The sequence below is a fragment of the Chionomys nivalis genome, chromosome 13 (genome assembly GCF_950005125.1).
Source record: "Chionomys nivalis chromosome 13, mChiNiv1.1, whole genome shotgun sequence".
Lineage (NCBI taxonomy): Eukaryota > Metazoa > Chordata > Mammalia > Rodentia > Cricetidae > Chionomys > Chionomys nivalis.
This window is the reverse complement of record NC_080098.1, coordinates 67,076,640-67,096,378: the sequence shown is the minus strand read 5'-3', so window position 1 is coordinate 67,096,378 and position 19,739 is coordinate 67,076,640. Positions and strand designations below refer to the sequence as shown.

At 41.3% G+C, this 19,739-nt stretch overlaps 1 protein-coding gene across 3 annotated transcripts in view; it reads left to right on the top strand.

Moving 5' to 3' along the window:
- The window catches only part of Spin1 (spindlin 1), a 51,868-nt gene that overhangs the window by 28,284 nt on the left and 3,845 nt on the right, over window positions 1–19,739 (top strand). For all 3 annotated transcript variants that reach the window (XM_057787301.1, XM_057787302.1, XM_057787304.1), the window contains exons 4-5: window positions 10,895–11,148; window positions 15,155–15,388. In XM_057787301.1, the coding sequence (XP_057643284.1) occupies window positions 10,895–11,148; window positions 15,155–15,388 (488 nt within the window). The remainder of the gene's footprint in view (window positions 1–10,894; window positions 11,149–15,154; window positions 15,389–19,739) is intronic.

Sequence of the window (19,739 nt, the reverse complement as noted above, 5' to 3'; positions counted from 1 at the left end):
TGAGTGCATAATATAAATATAATGGTCATCTTAGGAAATGACCGAGAAAACAAAAATTTGGAAGTTAGGTAAGTATGCCATTCCCTGAGGATAGAATTGACCTTACCTTGTCTCATCATCTTCCTGCTTTTGCTGTACCCAGTGATGTGATCATTTATTTGGTGTCTCTACTCATTAGTGTGGTATAAATGGTTGATGGAGGAAGGTCATTGGCTAATAAAGAAATTGCCTTGGCCCATTTGATTGGCCAGCCTTTACCTAAAGGGTGGAGTAAACAGAATAGAATGCTGGGAGGAAGAGGAAGTGAGCTCAGATGCAGGGCAGCTCCTCTCAGAGCCAGACACAATGAAGCAAGCCACCAGGTCAGACATGCTGAATCTTTCCCAGTAAGACTGGTGCTACACAGATTATTAGAGATGGGTTGATCAGGATATGAGAATTAGCCAGTAAGGGCTAGAGCTAATGGGCCAAGCCGTGTTTAAAAGAATACAGTTTGTGTGTTGTTATTTCGGGGCATAAGCTAGCCAGGCAACCAGGAGCTGGGGCAGCAGGAACACAGCCCGCAGCTCCTCACTACAAATGGTAAGCAGTATCTTGCCTCAAATAGAGAATAACAGTAAGGCAGAAATACAAACCACAAATATTAGACAGTGAGTAGGTGAGGGACAAGTAAAATACCACCACTGTAAGACTAAAGTAGTTCGTTCAGAATAGAATAACCTAAAAGAAGTTAAGAATATTAAGGTAGAGTGTTTTAGTACCCACCTATTTTAGGTAATTACCATTGGCTAAACTTTCACTGACTTACCTTAGACATTTGTTTATTGAGGGATATTTGTATACTGTGCGAAGATATATTGCTGTGATTGGTTTAGTAAAGAGCCAAATGGCCAATAGTTGGAAAGAGGTTAGACAGAACTGGGGATAGAGAGGACACTGGTAGAAGGCTGGGTTGCCAGCCAGTAGGAGAGAAAACACAAGGTGTAAGATGGAAAGAGAGGTAACCATTGTGGCCGGACATAGATTAATATAAATGGGTTAATTTACATTATAAGAGCTGGTTGAGACAGACCTAAACTAAAGGCCAAACTTTCATAATAAGTCTATCTGTTGTTATTTGTGAGCTGGCAGCCCAAAGGAAAATCGGACATTTGTTTGGTCCCATAGTTGTGTTCTGGATGCATTTCATGGAAGGGATTTCTTGTTGCCTTTCCTAAGTAATGCCGAGCACTTATTGTCTCATGGGTTTGACCCCTTCAGGCACAAGAAATAAATACCAACTGCTTAAAACTATCAATGTAATTGGTTGAGATACATGGTAGACATGTATGAAATGAAATTGTCAAAAAATAAATTCACCCCCCCCCTCCAGTGCACAGCTTAGGGTCCATAGGCATACCAACAAAAAACTCATGTTGGTTGTTCCACATTGTGGGGAACGTCATCTGTTGCCTTCACAGGCTAAGATCCGAAGCTTTGAAGCCTTGAGTTCATTGTTGTGCTCCAGAAGGTGAAATGAAAATTTCACTGCAAATCCAAAGTTACCTTGTTGGGTGCTGGCTATTAATGTCTTGAATGATCTTGGATGGAGTCAGCAGGGGCACAGAGCTTTGCAGATTCTTTTGTGTTATGGCTGCAGCTTGCCCATATCTGAAATCAAGGGTTGAACCAGATCAGTGAGTGGTTCGCTTTTCACGCACGCACGCGCACGTCCCTAGGCCATGCTAGGAGAATTCAGGCATTGTCTCCACAGAGGAAATGGCATGTGTGTATTTTGATCATTGTCCCTGTTGGGGATCTAATCCAGGGCCTTAACAGGCTAGGCAATTGCTATAACTGTGTTCTTCATTTTGATGTTAGTGGAGATCATCTGTGTAGTAGTTGTGGGCTGGATACCTGCTGGGTTTGAGAGGCTAACATCAAGCAAACCTTTTTGGAATTTGTTCCATAAAGTTGTTTGGGATGCTGTTAAAGTTGTCTTGAGTGAAAATACAGTTGGGAAAGCATCTGAATTAACTTAGTTACAGTGGCTTGTTTTTATTCTTATATATTATGTTAACTCTCCCTCCTTCATCTGAATGAACTTGGTTACAGTGGCTTGATTTTATTCTTATATATTATGTTAACTCTCCCTCCTCCATTTGAATGGGGGATATATCTCCATTTCAAAAAACTGTCTTTGAAAAGGGGTGTCATGTGTTTTACTAATTTGTTTAACCCCCCCACTCCCCAATACAAAGTCCCTCTAGTATGAATCCCTAGCTAACCTGCAATTTATATAGAACAGGCTGGCCTAAATCACAGAGATCCTTCTGCCTCTGCCTCCCAAGTGCTGGGGTTAAAGCGTGCACTACCATACCCAATCCACTAATTTGCTTATAAAGTTCACCTTGCAAGCAAGCATAGGAAGGACCCTAGTTTAACTTCAGCACCCTTGTAAAAAGTCAGCTGCAGCAGTGCACATCTGTAAGCCCAGTGCTGGGGAGGTACTGGGGAGGGGCGGTTCACTGAGAGATCTGGTCTCAAAACAGAGGAAGACACCAGGTGTCAGCTTCTAACCTCCATACACACGTGCATGCACATGCTCAGGCATATGTATCACCTACAGGAATATACATACCCAAGGAACAAATTGTAAATAAGATAGAAACACCAGTCATTAATGGAGAGCATCACTCACTATCCCTCCCTGTTGATCTCTGGTGTGGTCTCATGTCATTTTCATGGTACCCTTGTTGAGCTGGAGTCATGAGCTTTTGTTACAGATGTGAAAACTGATGCCCAAAGAGATTAAGAAACCTGTCTGAAGCATGACAACTAATCAATAATTGAGCTATGTCTAGAAGTGGGTTAACTACCACACCGTATTCATTGAGCTTCCTGCTTTCTTCCTCATCTTGAAAATGGGTTATTTGTGTCATAAATACTAAGGTTAGACAGGCAACCACGAAGTATCCAAGGTATCTGGGAGGACCACAATGTTAATGGTCTTCGTTCTGTCACCTTGAGTTAACTCCATGTACAGTGGTGTTCCTCAGTATATAGATGAACTGATGGTGACTTTCATGAAGATAACTGTTCTATTTCATCTTGCTATTGTCTTGTTATTTTACACCTAGAAATTACATAAAACAACAGCTGCCAGAGAAACAAGTTTCTAATTGTATCTTACAAAAAGACCACAATTTTTATTTAACTATTTTCTTCTAAATTTTGTAGAATCCAAAGAAAAAATTGCTTTGGCATAACAGTACCAACTAGACTGGAAAGAATCCCCAGTAAATCATCCATGCAGCCAAGTTCAGTATACAACAGACTGACTATTAGAACTGTGATAATTGACAGGCTTATTGTATACGCATGGTATATTAAATATTGGCTTCCTTTTTATTTTCTTTTTAAAGTTAGTAATGGATTTTATTTTGGGATTTTCGTATGTACTTTATTTTGTTTGATTCTTGTCCTCCCCTACCATGTTTCCCTCAGACCCCCTCCTTCAGCTTTTATGCCATATTTTTTTCTTGTCCCCAATTTACTCTTAAAAATCTTTTTTTGCCCCTCTCACTGTCTACTTTCTAGTATTAGCTGTACTCCCTCTGAGACGGAAAACTTAAAATCTAGGGACCACATATGAAAGAGTGTGGTCTGGGGACCTTTTACTATTTGGCTTAGGTGGTACTGCTCTGGTATTTGGGACCTTTGTTGCTTCCATATCAGTTTGGGGATTGCTTTTTCTAATTCTGTAAGGAATGTCACTGGGATTTTGATGGGGAGTGCACAGAGTCTGTAGGCAGCTTTTGTTTTCACGGTGTGATTTTTGTCAGTTTGTGAGCACGGAAGATCTTTCCACTCTCTAATGTCTTTGGTCTTTTAAAGCTTCCACTGTATAAGTCTTCCACCTGCTGGGTTATTTTTCTTAGTTGGTTTTGCAGCTGGAAAGATGGCTCAGCAATTAAGAGCACTAAATGCTCTTGCTAGAAAATGGGGTTTAGCTCCCAGCAGCCACATGGATTAGGACCAATGCTTCTAATTGCAGTTCCTGGGGAGTCTGACTACCTTCTCTGATCCCCGAGGGTTCGTGCACATACACAGACATGTAAGATAAATGGTTTTTTAAAGGCCTTTAAGGTTCATCATCCCTTTTCACATTCCTTTCTCTACCTTGCCCTCTCATCCCTGACCCATTTAATCCTTCTTGTTCCATTATTTCCTTCCCCTTTATGTATTACATTGTCTCACTTGAAAGATACTCTCTCCCCAAAGGTTCTCCTTTGAGAGCTTCATACAGAGCTTTCTGTTTGTCTGTCACTTGTTTCCAATATTGAGAGAAATGAGTTTTCTTTCATCATAAGAGCAAATATTCTTGCATCAGTCCTTCAGCATTGTGTGTGTATAGTCAACATGCTTGGGGAGGGACATGTGTGTGCATGTAGGTGCAGGTGTTTTCTGTTATATATTGCGACAGAGTTCTTCATTGAACCCAGAGCTTGACAGTTCAGTTAGTCTAGCCATCTTGCTCCAGGGATGTGAGTGCTGGCACGTTTTCCCCCTGCTAGTTCAGGTGGCTCCTTACCCACCGGGTCGTCTCTCAGCCACTAGATTCTAGAACAGTTGTAGAGATGAGAAGATCTTAGTGTTAACTTGCTATTTCAATGCTTATTTTTAAATTAGTAGTTTTTATTCTTTGAGAATTTCATAAATGTATTGTGATCATATTTGCCCCTCCCAGAGATCCATCTTCTCCACCCTCATTTCCCTACACTCCAAACTTTTGTGTTCTTTTGTCTTTCCTTTTTTTTTTTTCTGACTCTTTTTGTTTTGTTTGTTTGTTTGTTTGTGTAACAGCCCTAGCTGTCCTGGAACTCACTCAGTAGACCAGACTGACCTTGAACTCAGAGATCCATCTGCCTCCGCTTCCCAAGTGCTGGGGTTAAAAGATGTGTACCTCTCCCCCAGCTGTCTTTCTCTTTTTGAAACAATATTTTTATTAATTACTTGATGATTTTATGCAATGTAGTTATAATTAAAATATAGTTACATCACTTCCCCCTTTTTTTCTTCTTCCAGCCCTCTCCATCCATATCCTCTATCCCATTACCCCTGAGCCCTCTCAGAGTGATAGCCTCTTATCCATGTTTGCTTTTGAACAAATCTGATTACTAAATCATGCTTAGTTCTTGGGACAAGATGTTACATTCTCTTGGATCCCTTCTGTTTCTTCTTTATCTGAAGTTCATTATATAGTAGACAAAGCACAGAGATGCAAAGAATTGCTTGAACAGGGCAGTGACCCTCGAGGCCTGCAAGCAACCTGAATACATCTCTACCCTCCTTAGAAAGACCCTGGAGTTAGCAGCAGAATCTGGCTTACATTTGTGTTTTTAAAACATCTTTAAATTAAAAAAAAATGTTTCAAGCAAATGGGGACAATATCTTTTAATTTTTACAATTTTAGATTTCTTTCATAAAGTTGGTGATTAAACCTGTGGTTTGTGTATGTTTGGTAAGCACTCCACCAATGAGCTCCATCCCAGGTCTCTTTTCCTATAATTTTAATAGTTGTATAGTTATTTCAATGTAGGGATAGACCTTAATTACTTGGTCAGTAAGATGTACTGCTGAACATTATCTTTCAGTAAAGCTCTAGTCACACACTCCTTGAGGTATTGCTGTTCTCCGTGGTGAGGCTTTGGTATGTTGTGCCTTACTGAGCCAGGAGAAGGATTCCCTCTGTAAACAGATAAAAAAATGGTACCCTGAACCGAGCATATGTCTTAGTTATTGTACAAAAGCATTTATTTGAGAAATTGCTTGAAGTTTTGGAAGTAGTCCTGGTTCTCCTAGTGGGGAGTGTTGTGGCAGGTTAGGCAAGCATGCTAGAGCAGTGGCAGGCAGGTGCACCAGTAGTAGCCAAGAGCTTGCATCATCTTATCTACATTACCTAAAACAGAAAGAGTGAGACATGGGCTTTTGAAAGTTAAAGCTCACCCTAAGTAACACCTCTCCTCCAACCAGTCCACACCTCCTAATCCTTCCTGAGTAATCCACTGGGAACCAGACATTCAATCATATATATGAGCTTATGGGGCCATTTTGATTCAGACGTCCACAGCATTGTACTGTATACCTGTGCTCCTAGCACTCAGGACTCTGAAGCATGAGAATCAATGTGAGTTCAAGGCCAGCCTGGGCTATTGAGTGACCCCCCTGCCTCTAAAAATTGAAAAGGGCTGGTGAGATGGCATAGCCAGAAGAGACACTTGTTGCTAAACCTGATTGATGATTTGAGTTCTGTCCCCAGTATCCACATGGTAGAAGGAAAGAACTAATTCCTGCCAGCCATCCTCTGGTCTCTACACACAAACATGGCATATATACACCCACACATGTGCACATAAAATAAATCAAAAATAAAAACAAAATAGTGCCCAACTATGGTTTGCATTAGAATAAACATTTGAAGTGAAATAGAATAAGGTGGAAAAGGCCTACCTACCTTTAGAGACCGACTTCCTGTTTTATTTAATGATTTACTTGGACTGACAGAATTCCTCCTGTAAAAAAACTGGATTCAATGCAATCCCCATTAAAATCTCAGTGATATTCCTTGCAGAACTGGAAAAACACCCTCAAGATTCATGTGGAAGTACCAAAAATCCTGAATAGACAAAGCAATTGTAAGCGGAAATAACAATGTCTGTTACTTAGGGTTTAGGAAGTGGTATGTGTGCTGGTGGAATCCTTCACATCTTTCCTCAGCGAGGTACCTTCCACAGCCTCTGTTGTGAGCCTGTTCCTGTACAGGGGAGTTCTCTGGGACATGGTCATAAAAATTGAATGAAGGCTTGTGACTGGGTTGCATGAAGACAAAGGTAAAAAGTGTCGATGAGAAGATTCTGGTGTTCTAAGACAAGTGTAATCCCTTAGAAGGGCAGCTATTTGTCCCTAGAAACTGCACGTATTTAGTAGTCCTCTTGGGTCTGAGGGTCTGAGTGTCGATTAGTAGTTACAAACTTTTGATAGCTTTATTGAAGCTTTTCTTCTCTTTTTATCATCTTGGTTCTGTGAGAGAGAGGTCGAGAATTGTGCTAAATCTGTGTCAGAATAGGTGGCAGTTGCATATTTTTTGTCTTCTCAGATACTATGAGACTGACCTGTGAGTCACACTATCAAGATTTCACAAACATCCCCCCCCCCTTAGATTTTTTGAGACAGGCTTTCTTTGTAGCCTGGAACTAGCTCTTGTAGACCAGGCTGGCCTCGGACTCATAAGAGATCCACCTTGCCTCTGCCTCCTGAGTACTGGGATTAAAGGCGTGCGCCACCTCCACCTGGCCACAAAAGGACTTTAAAGATTACTATTTTCAGATACATGTAAGCACAAAGTGCAGCAGCACACTGTAATCCCATCGGAGCCAGCTGCTGTGCTACTGTAGCCGTCTCAGCCACTTCCTCTTGCTGCTGGGGGAGCTCAAATCCTATGAGTTCTGCCAGGATCATACCCTCCACTGCTGCTCATCCTTGAGAGTGTAGTCGTCTTCCCTGAATTAGCAATATAAAAAGTGATCATGTGGGAACTAGTAAGGTAGCTCAGAGGGAACAAAATGCTTGCGAAACAAGCCTGGTGGCCCGAGTTTAATTCCCAAAACCTATGTAATGTGTAAGGACAGAACCAACTCTGACCCCCACAAATGTATTGTGGTGTGTACATGCTTGTGTGCATATATGCTGTTTATGTTGGTATTGTTAGAAAGGTAGTTAGTGGGAGTTTCTTTGCCTAGTTCCTAGGATAAGCCTGGAGCTCCCTGTGTACTCCAGACTAGCCTCAGACTTGGCTTCCTCTGTCTCGGCCTCCTGGATGCTAGGGTTATAGAGGGTGTCTTCATTCCTGGCCAAGGTTTATTTTGGGGGATCTGGGTCTTACTGTGTAGTCTAGGCTATCCTAGAACTCCTGACTCTCCTGTCTCAGGGTCTGAGTGCTAGAATTAAAGGATGGTGCTACAGTGTCTGAAACTTTGGAGGTTGTCATGTGGTTGACATGTGCCTCCCTAAGCACCCCTTCATTGTTCAAGGATCACTGTTTCCTCTCTTCCTCTGTATTGTTCTACAGTGACTGTATCTGTTACTCCTTGTCAGTCCTGAGTTGAGCTGTGTGTCAGCCTTTAGTGCTACATTTAAGGGACACGTAGAGATGAAAAGAGTGTTCCCTGCTTTTGGACATGCTTACAACTTTCTACTTGTGGTCTTTTTGCTTGGAAGTCAGCTTGCCCTTCTGGCTCTTTGTTTCTTTCCCAGAGGAGCCCCAAGTTCATTCTTCTGGCATAACATGCTGCTGTCCAGATTTCATTGTTTTACTGTATATGTGATTTGGTGTCTTTGCCTGGATGTGCAAAGGATGTGTTTTATGTGGCATGTGTCAGCATAAGCCATTCTTTTTTCTGACTTCCCAGGGATATAGTTTTTGAGATGTTTAACTTGGGGCAGTTTTGGTCCTTGCCATTTGACTGTAGTCTGTGGACAACTTCTGTTGAAGTCCTTCCCCACTGCCATGTGTTTATTCCTCAGTCTCTGCCTCCTGCTGCCTTTCTCTACTCATTTCTGTATTAGCCCCCACATTGTCATTTTTCCAGATTCTTCTCTGTCTCATCACCAAAACCTTCAGGTTGTCTGTTTCTTACCTTGCCTAGCTGTTTTCACATTGTCTCATTCTCAACTTTTCCATTCTGTGATACATTTCCCTCTGTCAGGATCCTCTGGAGCAATAGAACTAATAAGAGATAGAAGAATATAAAGATTATGAAAAGGTGAGCCATATTGAGGCAAGGAAGTTCCTTCCCTTGCAGTTCGTGAGCTAGAGATACTATGGACCTGATGGTATAGTTCTGATGCAGAATCGGAGAACCAGGAGCCACTGGTGGAAGATCTAGTCCAGGAGCAGAAGAAAACCATGTTCCTGCTTGGCTCCACCAGCAGAAATAAAAAGATGGTGTGCTCCTGTTTGTTGTTGTGTGCAGCCCCTCAGCAGATTGAGTGAAGCCTGTTTGCACTGCTGAGGACACATCCTTTTTCCTCAGCCCAGCAGTTCAAATACTGATCTCTTTCCAGAACATTCTCAGACAACCCCAGAAACAGGCACCTGTTGGCACAATCACCTGGACAGCTTCTCATACCTGGCTTTTGTTATTTGCTTAGTGCTGGTAATAGCTTTATCTACTACATGGATATATTTTCCTGGCTAACCTCTACTACCTATGAAAACTCAATCAAGGATGTTTCTTTCTTTCTTCTTTAAGCTACTTTTGTATATTGTACATCAGGATCCCTGGGCTGGAGAGAAGGTGACCTTAGAAGTTCCTATGCTTCCTCAGCTCTGCTTGGGTGTCCTCTTTAAAACAAGATTCCCTTTAGCCACCTGTGTCTACTGTGATCCTGTCTCTGGACTTTCTTACCTGACTCTAGTCACTCCCTGCCTAGTTAGGCTTTTGTACTCATATGGCCTGGGGTCATGGCTCTCCCTCCCTTGGAGGAAGGTGTACTGCTTTCTCAGAAGGTTCTGAGGGCAGAAGATGGGTGAGGAGAGTGTGGGAGTGTCTGGTTTAGAGGTTCTACACGTGGCCTCATTCCCTTTGCCAGTCCACTTTGCCTCAGTTCTCATTCCCTCTTGGCTCAGTGCTTAATTGCCTCAGATGTCCTTCTTTATGTTTGCAACAGACCCACTGTTTCCAGGACCTCTGACAGGGCTAAGTGCATGTAAACAGTAAATGCCTTTTTATATATATATATATATATATATAATTAGAACTTTAGCTATTGTAATGACAGTAAATTTTTAAGAAGTTATGAAATGCCATGTGAGCCTCTTCAGCCCTGTTTGCTCTTGGCACACAGCAACATCTGTCAAGTTGGTTTGGCCCAAGTTACATCCAAGCCAAGTTTTATCCTTTGTATTTGTATTTCAGAGTGTAATTAACCCTCCCACCCCCCTATCAAGAGCCAGGATGGGCGTTGGGAAGATGACTGTGTAAAGTGCTTTCTGAATAAGCATAAGGAGCTAAGCTTGGGTCCTCGGATAGGGCATGTGTCTGTAATCCCCGTAGTTTGGGGGCAGGGCTAAGATAGATGGATCCTGGGAACTCATTGATAAGCCATTCTAGCCTAAATGGCAAGTTCTAGATTCAGTGAGAGACTGTTTTGGAAAATATTGTGGAAAGCAGCAGAGGAAGACACTTGATAGCAACTTCTAGCCTCTACATGGATACACATATTCTTATATGTACATGTGTGTACACAAACAACCAAAGTATTAGCATTTCGTGTAAATATTTAAATCACTGGTTTGATGTTGCTGCAGTATTTCTAATATTACATTATTATTTGTCATAAACTGTTATAAGGTGCTTGTGAATTATTCTAGTATGTGAGGAAATTGTGCTTCTGACTGAGCGAACTCTGTAGTCCAACTGTGTGTTGGTTAGTTTATTTCAGGGTTACCAGGGCATAAAAAGGAATAAAATGTTAAGTCGTGGGGTTTTTTGTTTTAATTTTGTGTTTGGGAGTGCCTCCATCAGGTATGTTTGTGCACTCCATGTGTGCCTGATTCCTGAGAAGGCCAGAAGAGGACATTCACCATATAGATGGCTGGAAAACAAACTTGGGTCATCTGCAAGATTAGCCGATGCTCTTACCAACTGAGGCATCTCTTTAGCTCTTTGTTTTTGAGGCATATTTGGCTCTGCAGTCCAGACTGGCCTGAAACTTGTAGTCATTCCGGCTCACCAGAAGGCGTTTGCCCGTGCCTTAGGGTCATGTGTAATGATGAGCATGCAAGCTAGTGGCTGTATTGAGTCCAGATATGCATATTTGTGAGAATAATACATTGTATGTGTGAATACAGAAAACATCGGACCAGTGTGGGACCAAGCAAACCTGTGTCCCAGCCCCGGCGGAACATCGTAGGCTGCAGGATTCAGCATGGGTGGAGAGAGGGCAACGGCCCTATCACCCAGTGGAAGGGGACTGTCCTGGACCAGGTGCCTGTGAATCCTTCCCTGTATCTTATAAAGTATGATGGATTTGACTGTGTTTATGGACTAGAACTTAATAAAGATGAAAGAGTTTCTGCACTTGAAGTCCTCCCTGATAGAGTTGGTAAGTCTTTAAAGTTATTCTTTTAAAAACCTTACTATTTTAAGAAGTGGCAATTGAATGCTTTTTGATTCTCATTATTAGTGTTTGTTACTTCTGTCAGACCTCAAACACTTCTGATAAACATTTACCACTTATAAACACAGAAACTGACCCGGAGAAGATGATTTGAAACCACAGTTAAGGGCCTTATGACAGATATAAAGATGGATCTTTGACCTAGAGATTGCCAGTTTTCCAGTTGCTCGTATTGTCTCTGATGGTCATTGGCTCACTGACATGGCACGTTGACTTGACAGCTCAGGAAATAGTAGGTCATTTTGGCTTGTTGTCTATTGCAAACACTAAATGTCCTTGGAAGCATCCAGGACGAGAGTCCGTTTTTTAGTAAGCTTTGCAAGGGGAAAGCTTGTTCTGTCCTGTGGTCTCAGGGTTACCTTATAAATGTTCCTTAAGGTACAAAGTTTAAGTTAAAGGTAATGATTATTGATGGCAGTTTTAAGTAGGACATTCACAAGTTAGTATTACTTAAAAGTATATGTTTCAAAATGTTTTGCTGCTGCTAACTGCTGCTTAAAATACTGATGTGTATTCTTTGAAAGTTGCCTTTAAGACATTGTGCCATTTGAAAATTAGGCCCCACAGTTCTGAAAAGTCTTCTCATTCTCTGTGAAGTTACATTTTCACAGAGTTTTACATTTTAATCCTCTTTTTTCAGCATGTTTTTGAGACAGGATCTAAGGCTATAACACTTTCTAGGGCAGAACTACTAGCTCACTTGAGCCCCATGGTCTCTAATGCATGAACTCATATGGTCGGTCCTCGTCTCGGCCTCCTGACTGACTAGCTGGGATGGTGGGCATGTGCCACACACCTGGCTGTCAACTTCTCCTGGTGTAACTGAGGTCAGACTTCCTCCTGGAAATGTGGATGTTAAATGCCTTACTGGCTCCTTAGAAAACTGTAACTGCATGCTTTGGTGGTGTTGCGTGGTGGTAGGCATCTTCTGACCCAGGATTTCAGTCTATCTGCTTTCTAGGGCAAAGCTTCTCTCGTGAATACTTACAGAGCAGATCTTGTGAGCACCTGGCTGTGTGTCAAGGGTGGTGTGTATTCTTTATAGGTTTGGATTGTCTCGTTTGTCAGAGGACATGGATTATAGTTGTAAAGTACTTTGAAGAGAGGAGTCCAAATGGTGGTTCAGATCAGCAAGATACTGTGTCCAATACAGTTAGTAGTCCACTGCCTCAGACTCTGGAGGGCTAGGATTATAGATACAAACAACCATGCTTGACTAGACATGCACTCTTAACTTTAGTGTTTACTATGAGAGTAGAATCTAGAAAATTAACTTGCCTTTTGTGTTCTGTGTAGGAGGAAACAGTCTTCTAGCCCACTTCAGTGTGTACATTGAATTTTAATTATAGTGATACTAGAGATGGCGAGAAAGCCAGGTGAAGAGACTGAAGAGCATGTGATGGTGTCAGTGGTTCCCAAGGCAAGGTCTGTGGACCCTTAAGGTCCCTAGCCCTATTATTTCTTCAACATTAAGATAAGAATTTGTTCTCCTTACCCTCAGTTATTCACAGTTGCAGTGTGGATGGAGTTCCTTCTTCTACAAGAAAAGTCTGCATAACTCATCATGCATACACACATAGACAGACAGACACACACACGCACGAACCAAGTTTGATAAAGAAAATTGCAGAATTTATTGTCTGCATCATTTTGTACGTGTGCTCTCCGTTCTTGTCTTTAGGGATTTGACCACTCTGGATGTTTTTTTTCCTGTGACTAATTTCATCCTTCCACAAAGTAGCACATGGCAGGAATGCTTTCCCTTTGAACACTGGCAGTCATACTCTGGTATAAACCTATCTACCCCATTTTGTTTATCCATGACCCTTTTCATGTTGGAAGCTGCTGTGGATGTGGCTATCTGTGACTTCTCTGAAACCTTCCTATTCTTTTGGGTGATTTCCCCCAGAAGTGGTTTTGCCTGATTATAGGGTCTTATAATTCATGTTTTCTTAATGGAATTGCCACAGTATTCCCTGTGTTGTTGAGGCTTACAGCTCCAGCAGCAGTGCACAGCGGCTTCAGCTCTCCAACTCTGCCACCATCACCTAGTGATTCTGTTTTGATAGTAACCATCTGTAGGTGTAAGGATAACAGTTAAGGCTGTGTTGTTCCTACATGCTTGTTGTTATTTGTATATCATCTTTGGAGAAATGTTTCTTCAATTTTCATATTTTTAATCATAAGGATTTTGTGTGGTTGTTGTTGTTGAGTTGTAGTGTAACAGTTTAAACAGTTTGAAGAATTTAATGGTAATTGGTTCAGACTGTTGCTGCTGACCTAGGGAGTTACTGCTTGCATACTTTGTAGTATTAGCTGAGCATCTAGAATTATCTGGGGGTAAACTCACATCATTGTGAGGCTGAATCTCATGTAACTGGAAACAATAGTTTGAATGAAGTTGTTTTTAAAAAATACACATTAAGGGAACTAGAGTGATGGCTTAGTAACTTAAGATTGCTTGTTGAGAATTAAGAGGACCATACCCACTGAAGAGGACAGACATCCAGCAAATGCCTATCACAACAGTTCCAAGGGCTCCAACATCTTTCTCTGGCCTCTGCATATACCCAAAAACATACTTCTGTTCATCTATACACAAAGAAAAAATATCTTTTTTAAAAGACATTTTAACTAGGTATTAAGGTTTGCAAAAATGTGTTTTTTTTTTTTTTTTAATAGTTTTTATTGATTGCTGGCTTGAAGAAGCCATTGATGTGTATGTGCTCCTGTATGTTTTAAGTGTCCTGGGGGAAGGGGTGATTTTGTGCTGTTTCTGATTACTGTTACATATGTAACACCATGAACAGGTTGTGTGTGTGCCCTAATTAAATTGAGTAGCAGTATACTTGCCTAGCTAGAAAATCTGAATTTCTTTTCCTTTTGATTTTAATAGAGAAGCTGGATAAGTGACTAGAGAGGAGATCTGATTATTTTGAAAGACAGTTGTCTAGAATGTGCGGACTGGTGAGACCTTAATGTCAATAGGACCCCTTATAACCTGTCTAGTATTAAAAACAACACACAGAAACAGAAAGCCTGGCAATTTTTTACACACACACACACACACACACACACACAAATGGGCTATCTCATAATACCACACAGGCAGTCTGAAACTGCTAAGTGTTAGAAACAGGGAGCAAGCCTCTGCTTCATCGCAGTGTCCAGATACCTACCATGTCAGCAAATCCATAAAGTAAGACAGCTTTAGGTAATGAGGACTGTTAACTAAGAACAGAACAACACATGATGAGGCTGGTGGTGCCATTTGCCCCTGATTGTCCTGTTGAGCTCTAGAGACCTTGTGGAAATAGCCTGTCCCCTGAAGAAGGAAGAAAGTTTGTCTGGGTAGATGGGGTATGCTTCAAAGAGAGGATGGACTTAGGGGCTGAAGGATGGCAAGATTAGATTGTAGGCATAAGAGTAAATAACTATTATGAGAACATGAAAATAAAATGATAAGCGAACTTCCAGTTTCTTTTAAGACAATAACAAAGTGTTATTAATTTATGTTATTTATGTGAGGGTGGGTGGACTCATGAAGAGTTCAGAGGACTTCATCAAATGTTACTAAGAAAGGGTCAGCAGCACCATGTGTTGTGTGGGAACTCTGCTCTTTCTATCTGTGAATTGGATACTAACTCATAGCTTCAGGTAACTGCAAAATAAGCAGTAACAAAAACTACTTAAGACCTGTGGTTTAGGTGTAATACTGAGGAACTAAATCTAAAAATAAGAACAAAACAGATTGTTGTTCACCTTAGGCCAGATTTCTTCCTGTTTAGTCCACATGTGTGCCAGCCCTGCCTTTTCGTTTGGTAGTTGCTTAGCTCTCTTGGCCACGCTTATGTTCACTAATGATTTGCACGGGGAAAGCTTGTCTGTGTTAATAAACACTTGCTCAAGTGTTTTGCTCTTTTAATTCCAGCCACATCTCGGATCAGCGATGCACACTTAGCGGACACAATGATTGGCAAAGCAGTGGAGCACATGTTTGAGACAGAGGATGGCTCTAAAGATGAGTGGAGGGGGATGGTCTTGGCACGGGCACCTGTCATGAACACATGGTTTTACATCACCTATGAGAAAGACCCTGTCTTGTACATGTACCAGCTCCTAGATGATTACAAAGAAGGCGATCTCCGCATCATGCCTGATTCTAGTAAGTTGGCCACATCAGCAACTTTTGGGTTTGGTGATTTGAAAGGAATTAATATTTTAGCTAAAGTATTTGAGTTTGCAGGTGTGTTTTTTTGTGTGTACAAACTTTTTTTTGTGAATTTTAGATGATAAAAATGTTAGGTCTTTTGGAAAGGTTATTTTAAATTTTTAGAAATACTACAATGGGATTTTTTATTAGTGGAAAGTATGCGACCATGTAGTGGATCAGGTAAATCCATCCCATTGTTTATATATAGCAGCTGTTTTCTCACTGTCAGTCTGGCTTTTCCTATTTCTTCCTGATTTATTTTGCAGCTGGTCATCTACAGTGATGATTTAATCTGAATATTAGACTTCAGAGAATAGTAGTTTCAGAAAACTTAATTGGAGGCTTAACCAGTGCTACAGATGGGGCTTGCCAAGCATGAATGAGGCTCTGAGTTGAATTCCTAGCACACAACAAAACAGAACTGAACCGGGGAGGGAACTTTCCGTAGGAGCTAGATCACAGACAAAGTGAGAATGGTGGAGCTAATGTGGGGTGACCTGGTTTTGGAAGCTTGGTTTTTGTTCTTTGAGAAAGTCTCGCGTAGCAGAAGTTGACCCAGAACTTACTTTATTACTCAGACTGACGTTGAACTCAGTACTCCTGCCTCAGGCTCCAGAATGCTGGGACTAACAGGAATGCATCCCTGTGCCCAGGCAGGTTTTGCTTTAAACAGAGCAGTTTTCATTTTGCTGTCATTTTTTTGTGCCCTGAAGTCAATGCAGTGCTTTTTAGTGTGGTCACAGATGTGTGTGCTCATTGAGGTAGTTAGCTTCAGAATACTGCTCCATCAGCAAGGCCACACTGCTCACTGCCCATCACCACACCCCACCTTTTGAGAGACATGTCTTGATTTTTCTGCTTAGTTGAAGATGACCTTGAATTCCTGATCGCCCTGTTTCCACTGTGCCCAGCTTTTTTATTTCTCATCTCCCTATCTTTACTCACAGCCTAAGCAGCTGTGGATACGTTGACTTTCTGGATACATTTTCCTGTTGTGGACTCCACGGGAATGGATTTTATGGGACCTTTTGTGACTTAGTTTTTTTTGTTTCACATGATTCCAGGGTTTCCTCATTTTGGACCATGCTTTAGGATTTCATCCTTTATAAATATTGTTCAAATATAAATTATTATATGGAGTATGCCCTATTTCATTTGTTTAGCTGTTGATTCATATTTGGGTTGTTACTATGTTTTGGTTTCTATGGATATTGGTGCTTTATAAACATTTGCATCTGAGATTCTCTGTGGGATTTTGAAGTGGAATTGCTGGGTCTTAGTGGCAACTCCAGGTTTCATTGTTTATTGCATCCTTCATATTACCTTCAACAGTGGGTGAGGATCTACTCTCCTCATGTTCAGCACTCTTTTTTTTTTTTTTTTTTTTTTTTTTTGGTTTTTCGAGACAGGGTTTCTCTGTGGCTTTGGAGCCTGTCCTGGAACTAGCTCTTGTAGACCAGGCTGGTCTCGAACTCACAGAGATCCGCCTGCCTCTGCTTCCCAAGTGCTGGGATTAAAGGCGTGCGCCATCACCGCCCGGCTCACCAGCACTCTCTTGTCTTTAAAATTCATCCTAATAGTGAAGTAGTCTCCTGGGTGGTTTGCTTTGTTTCCCTGGTGACTACTGATGTCACAGGGATCTTTGTGTACTTACTGTACATTTGTGTATCTCTGTTGACATGGTTGTTCAGAGTCAGCATTCTAGATACTAGTCTTTTATTAGAAATCAGATTTATTATGTTCTTCTGTGGGCTCTCTTTTCACTTGGCAGTGTTCCCCAGAGTTACAACAGAGTCTTGCTATGTCGCGTAGGCTAGCCTGCACTTTGCCATATAGTCCAGACAGGCCTCAAACTCTCCATCTTCCTACATTAGCCCCTGGGGTGCTAGGATTACAGGTGTGCATTGCCATTTCATCTCTCTTTTCACTTCTTTGATTGATCTTTGATACCCAAGTTTTTAACTTTGAGGCCCAGTTCATCTGTTTCTTTTGTTACTTGTGCTTTTGGTGTCTTAAGCATTGCAAATTTTGTAATTGGATTTTTATTATTATTAAAATGTGGTATAGCGTGAAGTGAGGATGTAAGAGTTCAACTCATTCTTTTTCATGTAGTTTCCCTTGGACTTAGCTCTGCTTGTTGAAAAGACTATTCTTTCCTCCATAGAATGGTTTTGGCACCTTGTTGAAAATCATTTGGCTGTGGATACGTGAATGTGTCTGGACCCCAGTTCTGTTCTCCCGTTTCTATGTCTGTCCTTGCAGATCCCATACTGTCTTCATTGCATTGCTTTGTAGTAAGTATTGACATCAGAAGTACGAGACCCCTCTTTACTGCTTCTTAGGACTGTCCTGGCTGTTCTAGGTATCTTGCAGTTGCATATGAATTTTAAAATCAGTTTGCTAATTTTCATAAAGAATTCTGTTGGGGTGCTGATGGCATCGGTGTTGTCTGTCTGCAGAATATACTGCCCTCTCATGTTCATAAATAGTAGCAAGTCTTCCAGTCTGCAAGTGAGGATGCTTTTTAAAACTTTGAGCTTTGTGATGGTTTTCAACCAAGTTTTATAATTTTCAGAGTCTAAACATTTCCTTTCTTTTGCCACTAAGAAATTTTTTTAAGTTACTGTAAGTGGAATTGTTTTCTTAATGTGATTTTTGGATAATCCTGTTCATTTATTAGTTTTTGTTTTGTTTCGAAACAGTGTCTTGCTATTTAACCAAGACCTCAAACTCAAGATTCTCTATCCCAGCCTCCTGAGAGCTAGAATTGTAGGCATAAACCTCCATCTACATCAGGCTGAACCTTTTCTGAAAGGACTGTTTCCTCAGACACGTGGACCCGTGCGTGGCCTGAGACATTGTGGTTAGCAAACACTGTTAGTGTTATGATGGTCATTTCAATTTCTTTTTAAAAACCTTTTTTAAAAGTTGTTTTTCTGTGAAGAAGTCAGTTAAGGAACTTACTGATACGCTCATCTGGTCTGGAATGACTACTTAATTTTTTATTAAAGTTTGTTCATTTTTACAAAGAAAATTATTTGTATACTCTAGGATTTACGTTCTGAAGAGTGTTCTTTAAAAGCATTCTCTAACTGTAGAGGAAGATCCATCAAAGCAAGTGCTGTTGTGCTAAGAATAGACGAGCAAGTCCTTCACACAGCGCTGCACCTTTTCCAGCCGCTTCTTGATCTTCTCGTGCCTTTCCAAGCTTCTTCGTTTCTCGTCAGTTATGTGGAAGTTTATCTCCTGTTAGAATAGTACTGATGTTCTGGTGACTCTGAAGCAGCCCTGTCCCTGTGGTTTGAATCCGGTCCCTTTGCTGGCTAAGTAAGCTTCAGTAGAAGTGTAGACCCTCGGAGCTCCTGTCAAATCAGCTGGCATCATGCATTTGGAATCCCTTGGTAAATTTGGAAGTTTCTGTGGAAGTGTGAGGTGAAATAGGGCAGTGCGGGAAAGGAAGTTTTGAGGAGAAGGTACTTCTTTTTTCACTCTTTTTTAAAAGAACTGATCATGTGCAAGGTTTAGTTTATATTGTGTGTTTGTACCAGAATCACTGTGGTGGGTCTCAGATAGTCATTGAGTTAGCGGCTTGCTGTAGTTGGAGGGGAGATGTTAATGTAGACATGCTACATGCACCACACTAGGAAGCTGTGCTAGTAGACTTCTGTACCTCAGTCATGCCGAGGTCACAGAGACTGTTTGCTCATCTGAGATCTGGCCAGCCTGAAGCCCATCTGCTTCTCTAAAAGCGAGGCTCTTCTCTGAACCTCTAAGGAGTGCTTTAAAATGTATAGTGACTGCTTTGTGTCCCCACCCCACTTTGTTTTGTTTTGGTTAGTGGTGGCTTGTCATTCTGTGTTTTCCCAGAGGTAACTGCAACCTGAGGCTCTTGTGGATGGATGGTACAGGTACCTAGCCGGTCCTCAGAGATCTGTTGTTCTGTTTTCCTGGTCTGGGTGGAGTTCACCTAGTGCTTGCTTGTAAAGTGTGGAGATTTTATTTCTATTATTCTGAAACTGCGTGAAAGATGTTTAGAATGCATTGAAGTTGAGGAGAAGGAGCTTTCAGACTCACAGGTAAACCCCAGTGATGCCTCAACATTTTAAGTGAGCAGCATGTTCTCAGGAAGCCCTGCAGGAAAGTCTATTTCAAAGCCATTTAAACTTAATTTTAGAAAATTGCAGTTATAATTTAATTTGATCCCAAGGAGTTTGGGTTATAATTTTAAAATCATTCATTCATATATCTGTCTAGATGAGGTTCAGTAAACCATGTGAGTGGTGTTTTGCTAAAGTACATCTCA